The following is an 8652-nucleotide window of genomic DNA, read 5'->3' on the forward strand; positions in this document are numbered from 1 at the left end:
CCCTGTGAAGATACTCGGTGAGGCACTAAATATGAAGATGTTTCGTTCATCCTGTCAGCGCTGCAGCAGTAAACAGCTGCTGCAGATGTTCATCGGCTGCTGTGAATCTTGTCTGAAGGATTGGAACTGGCTGGACTTGCAGTGCCTCTGCAATAACACACAGCCAACACAACAACACAACTGTGTTGAAACAGAATCAGCAACCTTCAGTCAATCAGAGAGCTGCTGAACTAGCACCTCAAGTTTTCCTTCAACCTGGACTGATACAGACACCTGCCAGCAACACCTAAGGGTGCCCTGACCCAGGCTGTCATCACTGCGGGAGTGGCTGACTGCATCATAACGCTGTCAGTCAGAATCAGATCAAAACAACAGCAGCCTACCTGCGTCTGCTCTTCTTTGCTGTGATTGGCCGGCTGCAGGCTCTGCACTGTCACGCACTGACTGGTTGGTTCAAAGCTCCAGAGCCAGTGGTTGGGCTGCAGGTGACGCTGACACTGATGTTTCCGGGAACATCTGCACAAAATACAAACATTTGCAGATTAGTAACAGCAACAAACAACCAAACGCAAAACGGCGTCAGAGCAATGTCACATCAACGTGCAGATGCTGCTGTGAGCAAACCAAATCTACTACACTTTCTTCTTCTACTGTCAGTCAGACTTTTTACAAAAAAAGTAAAAAGTTTACATAAAGTTTACAAAAAGATATAAAGAATAAAAATGTACTTTTAAAAAGTTACAAAACACCAGCCGACAGGTAGACCTACCTTCCCTCCAGGACACACCAGCCACAGTACGGGTCTCTGACAGCGAGACAGGAGCGACAGTCTGTCTGTTTCTCACAGGATGACACAGGAACCTTCGACAGCTGGGAGAAAGACAGGAAACAGTTTGTTTTCATTTTTTCTTAAATGGATCGTCTGATTGGATATTGGGGACAAAAGGAGGAAGGAGGAGGGGGAAAAAACTGAAGAAAAGAAAGTGAGACAGGAACTGAGGAAGGAGGTCGACTGTCTCTCACCCTGCTGTTTGTTAAAACATAAACATGTTCCTGGCTCTCATCCAATAGGAGATCAGCGCTGACGGCACTGCCACTGTCCACCAACTCGCTGCCATACAGATGGCCTGACTGATTGGAGATCACCAACACCTGAAAAACAACAACACAGGTGAGTCCACAGATTCCGACACTGTTCTGTTGTTTGGTTTGTGCAACCTCAATCCCTTTCCTCACCTCCTTTCCTTGTGTCCTTTATACCAAACAACAAATTACACATTCTGTTACACACACACATATCAGGTATTCATATCTTGTGGGGACATCTAATTGACATAATGCTTTCCCTAGCCCCTCATCCTAACCATAAAAAATGAATGCCTAACCCTGACCCTAAACCTAACCATAACCCAATTACAATTGTAACCCTGTCACTAAAACAACATTTTGAGTCTCAAAAATGCCTTCAAACTTGTGGGGACCAGGATTTTGGTCCCCACAACCATAGTAAACTACACACTCTCTCTCTCACACACACACACACACACACACACACACACGACTGGAGAAAAGCAGAAAGCTTGACAGCAGATTTCTAACATAAGGTATGAATACAAAAGAGAATCATTGTCCTCCCGCTATGTCTAATGCTTCTTTTAAACATCACAGGTGAAAAGACATCCACAGAGGGGTACACCTGTGCCTCCTCTAATCACCGTTCCTACAGCAAGCCTCGCGTCTCCAACTTCAGGTACTGACAAACCCCTTAAGATGGCATGACTGACTTCCAGATCAGAGACACGGAGACAGAGAGAAACAGGTTGGCCCTGGTCGGACCCTCCCTGCTGTCAGTACATCTCAGTGAAGGGCGGAAAATTGGCTGATTCCATCCCAGTTTCACTAATTGGCTCCATCCACACCCTGAGATGTTCTGGATCTGTACTAATGCCACTAAAACACAAACACACATCTCTGTGTACTGTTCATTGTTTATTTGTTCTGAGTACAACAAAAGAACGCTCTTTCTCTGCTGCACAGTATTTGTCACTGAATGACTTTCCTGCTCGAGTGATGAGACGGGATCCTTTCATGTGGACTCCTGCTGTGCCGACTGTGTGAAGTATTTTGAAAAAGTTAACTCAAGACGGAGAAACTCGTGTCAGCAAATATAAAACGTCTAAGAGCTGAAATGTTGTGACAAGTAAAAATGATGATCATCAACATTTAATTTCAGTAAAGTGACAACATGAAAGCAGCAGTGCCTGCTGCCGCTGCGGCAGCAGCAACAACCCGCCAGCAGGTGGAGCTGCTTCACCCCGACAACACCCCTCAAGGCACCTGCACTATCAGCAGCGTGTGACAAAGAGAACAATTCAGACAGTGAAAAATGCAGAAAGGAGGATCGTTTGAGTTTGAACAGACTCGATCCTGCTGTGCCACATCCAGTTTATTTTTTGTCTTTTTTTATTCTTGCTGAGATGGAACAGCAGCATCCTGACAAAGTAGAAACTCTGGAAATCTCTACCATATCTCAGCCACTTCACTCACTGATTGGTCAATTGTGTGCAAGTATAAAGGTATGGCAGGGCTTTAGTGTCTCTCTTATCCCTCTGTGTTCAATCTTCACTCAAATACTTTTGTCACGTTTCTTGTGTACAGCTGTGAGTTTGTGAAACACTGAGTTTTTTAGAAGAATTGAAGTACTGTTACTGCTTTTTCCTGTAGAAATGCGAACCTGTCTCCTGGATTTCACCTAAAGGCATCAGGGTGTAAATCTGAGTTCAGGAGACACTTCTGCACCGCAGACTGCAATAACCTAAAAACACAATGCTTAGTGGAGTTTAATGCTGAGCATTTTCATCATCACCGTCTTCTTCTTTTAAACAGGATGCAATGAGGAAAGGATTTTTCTGACTGGGAAACTGAGGACATCACAGGTTCATTTATGTTTAACAATTTAAAAAGACAAAGACTATCTTCTCTGACTTAAAAGAACCATATTTGTGTTTCAACAGTAGACGGACTAGTTCTTACATACTGCTTATCTACTCAACTTGGGCATTCAAAGCACTTCATACAGCATTTGTCATTCATCCATTCACACAAGCACTTTCTTCTACACCTGAGTCCTTTCTATCTTACATTCACACACATTCATGCTCCGCTGAACGCATCAGAGATCAGCTTGGGGTTCAGTATCCTGCCCAAAGATACTGAGACATGCAGACTACAGCAGCCAGAATTTGAACCACCAACCTTCTGATTAGTAAATGACTTTCTCTACCTCCTGAAGAACAGCCACCCCCAGTCATAATGACCTGAATGACCTGAAACAAGTGAGTGAGCCCACAAAGTCTACAGGGCAAAGGAGCCAGAGCTGCTTTCACATCGATTTCTATATAACTAGAAGTCCTTTTACAAGCAGAGGAGTCAGGAGTCACTGTGCTTCTAGTATACATCCGCACAAAAATTTAAAACAAGTGCGGGGACTCTGCCTTTAGATATGTTAAAGTGCAGGAGGAAAACATGTGCATATGTGTTTCTTTAGTTCGGATAGCCTCGGGTGCCACGCCCACAGAAACACTGCAGGAGCATCACATGCTGGAGAAACTGGTGCTTGAGCACCTTTCTGATAGATTCACTATTTCACAATCCCAACAGAAGCACAGCAGTTAACATGTGCCCGGGTTCGCCGCGAAAAACGTGGTGTTGCACTTGTACATGCCTCTTGTTGTTGATTGGTTATTGGTCCCTCAGGTGCACTCTGGGTAAGGATCCAGCAGGAGGCCCTGAAACATTTACAGTGTGTGTGATTAAATATTAACGGGGAGAATCAAAGCTCTGCTGTTTACCTCGCTGAGGCTCCGAGGCAAGATTAGAGCTCATTAACGCACACACGCACACAAGTTTGTCCTTCTAACTTTGCGAGGACTATGAGTCACACGGTGCATTCCCAGGACCCTTACCCTAAACTTGAACTTGATAAAAACTTCGAAATGAAATGGAAAAAAAATGCCTCTTAAGGTGTCCCGCAGCGAGAACAATTGGGTACAGAATCTCATCACTTTTCAAATGTCCTCTCTAACAATGTGTAAGACTGGGTCCTCATAAGCCACATGTACAAGTACACACACACACACTTACACCCAGTTAAAAGCTTCAGGGGTGTCCTGCTGGATTCTTACCAGACTGCACCTGAGAGACCAATCACCAATCAACAACAAAAGTCTGAGCATGCTCCCATGTGACCCTTCCCACTCTTCCCAAACGCACCACACCCTCGAGCTAAACGCCTGTTAGTCACACACACACACACGCATACATAGAGTGTATCATTGTGTTGCTTATAAAGAGCTTCAGGCTACAAGCTGCTCTGTTCAGTGTGTGTGTGTGTGTGTGTGTGTGTGTGTGTGTGTGTGTGTGTGTGTGTGTGTGTGTGTGATCATTTTCCTGGTGCTTCTCTTCAGACCTTCCAGTTACAACATAAACAGGAAACAGCTGATTCCTCCCTGTAGCTAGAGATGGAGACACAAACGCCTAAACAGGCCTTTTCACTGCCAAGTAAAAACCAGTCTCACCAGCTGGTCTCTTAGCAGCTCCATTAGAGTGGAGGGGTCTGAAGCCTGTTCAATTAAGCATTATTCGTATATGCATTTGCACCCCAAAACTTTTCATGTGAGAGTACAAACGGTTTTATACTACAAGTAACTGTCTGCTAAATTCACAGCAGGGAGATTAAGCATCATGTGTCATATCGCTCCATGTTCAGCCACAATGTGCACCATTTCAGCTGTTGTGTGGGACATGTGGGAAAGGGTAACTGAGGTCAATGGCCCAACCGACGGCGTCTACTTCATGTGTGAAACGGCTGTAAAACATGTTGGTGGTGTCACCTTTTGCAGTTGTCCCTTTCTATCTCCCAGGAAAGCGATGGTGTGGCCCGCCTCAGTTGCTGTGGTGACAGCAGTCAGCTGTATAGTGGAGTTGACAATGGGCGTGGCTTTGAGGGGCACGGCGCTAGCGATGGGGTTGGGGGTGTGTTCCCCTCCACAGGGGTACTCTGAGAGAGAGACCTGATAGATGAATAAACAGAGAGAGAGAAGCCAGTGAACACAGGTATGTGGTCAGCCCTGCTTTATCTGTTTACGTCTCTAAACACAAACAATATTGCTTCCATTCACCTTTAAAACTCGTGCTTTTTTCCACTCAGCCTGTCACTTTAATCTGTGTATTTTTGCTCTATGTGGGTCAGCTCTGTGTTACAAGCTCTGTGTTTGAGTGGCAGCTGTCTGATGATAAGTCCAGATGCTGAAGATAACCACTCTAATCCACACACACACTCACTCACACACACACACATAGTATTAAGGTCAGCAGCGAGGCAGATGACAACCATCGACAGCTTCTTGCCTAAAGCAGCTGCTAATCTGTGATGTCATCACATGTAAAATGTGATGTCATACGATGTCCCACTTGGCCGACCAGGACCTCAGCGATCCGTGGGATCATCTTTGGACTCTCATTGGAACAAGTTTACTGTCCCATTGTTTTCAACTGTCACCCACACTTCTGTACTGCACTCTCATTACTAGCAGTAGCTCTAACTCTGTCATCTGCAGTATCTGGAGTTTATATTTGGCTCTATCGCTCTTTGCTTGGACCTACTTCTGAGAGCAGCAGCAAAGACAACAGATTGGTCAACTTTATTAAAAAAAACATGAAATTAAGGACTTGGGGTGGAGGTGGGTTGCAAAGTGACTTGCAGATCAGAGCAACCATTGGGTGGGGAAAAGCAGCTTAAAAGCATGTCCTATATGAGATTTACCAGTTGGACATGTCGAACGGTAAAAATCAGCTGATTACAAATAAGCTTGACTTTGTGGTCTGAACTGAAGCTTTGGCATCAGTCCATTCATATATATTTTCAACGTAGAACTGATATTATCACAACTCTATTGCCAAAAAACTTGAACAGCCTACCACAAAGTTATTGCATAGAAAACTGAAACCACAGCTTTCATTCGCTTTAGGAGGGGCTACCTCCCACCCCCCAATCTAAAAAAAAAAGAATAATAATGATTTGCAAAATCAAAATACATTATGCATGTATTATGTGCACCAAGCTAGTGAGTGTTCCAGGTAAGGAGGTTACTCACAGCCAGTAATGGTAAGTGTTAAATCTACATTAGTGCTTTCTATCCAGCATTCATTCTCCGACGGATGCATCGAAGAGTATCGATTTAGTATCTTGCCCAAGGATATTTGGTATGAACACCACCAACCTTCTGATTAGTAGATGACCTGCTCTACCTCCTGAGCTACAGCCACCCCCAGTGCCAATGCTGGGTGCAACATGTTACTGGTACCACATTATATTTTTCAGTCATGCAGTAATGTAATGAGTTACTGTACAAAATTCAGTAGTTACACTACAGTTGCAATTATGTCATTACTTGCATTACAAAGGTTCTTTAGTTCTGTGCACACTGAGCAGATAGAAAGAAAAAAACATTCACTTTTTCTTCTGCACCCCTACGCAAAAAACAAACACCTCGTTTTGATTGTGTACAAGGAGGAGGGAAATGGTTTAGTGGTCAACAACATTTGTTGAGTGGTGATATGGAAATCGCTTTTATTACAAGAGCATGATTATATAAAGTGCAAACTGTGTCCAGGACAAAAAATGACAGTGTTATACCGCTAACATCGACTCTTTGTGAGCATCTGCACAGACAGCATGCTAATACAGAGCTAACGAAGAAGGCAGTGTGATGTTAAAGTTGAGCGTATGCTGACCCCAGGCCTGCATCCAGAGCCTGAGCTTCAACAGGTAACAAAGGCAGCGATTAAGTGACGCAGCCTCCACTTCTGTTCATGTTTCTACAGCAAAATCATCGTGGCGATGACTTTGAAGTTTCATTGAGCTGGTTTCAAACTTTGTTATGTCGGCTTTGTGTTCTTACATAGCCTCAGGTTTACATTGTGTTTCAGGTCACGTTACAGAGTAGCAAGAAAGTAACGTAATGAGTACTTTCTCTGGGGACAAATTCATAGATTACTTTGTTAATCACCCCAACACTGCTCAGGTGTTTGTGAGTTTACCTTCGGCAGTTTGAGACATTTTGATGACACGCCGTACTCGATGTAGGCCTCCTCCTTTCCACCGCTGCCTTGTCCTCCCTCTGTGTAACACACTTCCTGTGCTCTCCGCAACATTGTGTCTAACTCCGCCATGCCATAAACGCAGAGAGCTGAACGATTTGTTGCTACGGGCGTGGACGCCTGCCCCGCTGCCATGACGACAAACAGGTGAGGTTCACCTGAGTGGTTGCCTAACCATGCACCCTGTGCCAGGTTATACCCACCCTGGCACAGCAGCGGCACCTCAACGTACGAGTAGAAGCTACGATCAGAGATGCAGAGCCTAGAGGCATAAGTCCGGTACTCCTTCTTGTGCCGCCGTGAGAACAGGAAGTAGACATGGTTGCCATGGACAACAGCCTTCACAAAGTGGTTGTTGTAATCGGAGTAACTTCCTACAACAAGTTTTCCAAGCTCCTCCTCCTGAGAGAATGCTCTGCGGGGTGGAACCACTGGAAACAGCCGCCGTGTCGTGATTGGTGGGATGTCACCAGGGCCTTTGCTAGTGTAGCTTCGACCAACCAGCATCAGGCGCAGCACGTCACCATCCCCACCCCCTTCCTGCTTATTTTTCGTGGTTATTACCACGGCAACAGTGGAGACACCTGGAGCGTTGGCTGCGACGTACTGAGTGTCAACGGGATTGGACGTCTGATAGATGAGCTGAGAAATATTGGACAGATTCCTGCAGAGAAAGACAGGACAGAAAAGTCATTCTTCATACGTGTTTTGGCTAATCCAGACATCAGTCACCGTTGATACATGCAAAGAACAGATACAGTGTGAGAAAAATGTATTTGGATAAACTCTGGGAACACAGTGAGGAAAACTAGCACAGTAAACTGACGTACCTCTTTTCACAGATTCCCTGGAACAGTGATCCACAGACTATCAGACTCCCTGGCTCCACCCCCTGCCCCGTCTCCATCAGCAGCAGTTTGTTGTAGTTGTCGGTGTCCTTGGCTGATGGGCATTCCTGGAGCACGATTGGTGGGAGGCACTCTGGGGAGTCCCGGTAAGGGCCGGTCTTTACGTGCAACAACACCTCGAGGCCAGTGGTCAGCTGGTACAGATTATTGACCCCGCCCACATAAATATGTCCCGCTCCAGGATCCAGGAGCAGGTGCGACAGGGGGGCGCCCTTCAACTCCACATGTTTCGAGGCATCCACAGGTTGGGAGAAAGGGGAGAGGATGTGGAGGAAGAGGAGGAGTGACGGGGGGATGGAGGAGGCCAACATGGCAGCTCCTCTTTACCTGAAACAGATTAAAGTTCAGGAGAATTAAAACTTGTGAAAAGCAGCTGCTTATGATTATTCACAGGTCAGCAGGCCCACTTGCAGTTAATCTCACTGCCCGCTGGTCAAAAACAGACAAAACTTGTTTTTCTTGTTTTATCTGTCCAAACCCTAAAGATATTCCCTTTACAGGGCGATCTGGTGGAAAAAGGAAATGAAATAAACCCTCCGAGAAACTGAAACAAGACAATATTGTAGATTTTTGAATTGTGCAG

At 45.3% G+C, this 8652-nt stretch overlaps 1 protein-coding gene across 1 annotated transcript in view; it reads right to left on the bottom strand.

Annotated features, from left to right (window-relative positions):
- The window catches only part of plxnb3 (plexin B3), a 31028-nt gene extending 22648 nt beyond the window's left edge, over positions 1-8380 (bottom strand). Inside the window, exons 1-6 of the mRNA XM_085444090.1 lie at positions 7992-8380; positions 7102-7825; positions 4893-5072; positions 1024-1152; positions 770-870; positions 384-516 (exon numbers count right to left, since the gene is read on the bottom strand). Coding sequence (XP_085300216.1) covers positions 384-516; positions 770-870; positions 1024-1152; positions 4893-5072; positions 7102-7825; positions 7992-8380 — 1656 coding nt within the window. The remainder of the gene's footprint in view (positions 1-383; positions 517-769; positions 871-1023; positions 1153-4892; positions 5073-7101; positions 7826-7991) is intronic.
- Between the last annotated feature and the right edge of the window lie 272 nt (positions 8381-8652).

Source organism: Copadichromis virginalis, linkage group LG20, assembly GCF_057382275.1.
Source record: "Copadichromis virginalis isolate Kocher_CV1m ecotype Utaka linkage group LG20, C_Virginalis_male_GT1.1, whole genome shotgun sequence".
NCBI lineage: Eukaryota > Metazoa > Chordata > Actinopteri > Cichliformes > Cichlidae > Copadichromis > Copadichromis virginalis.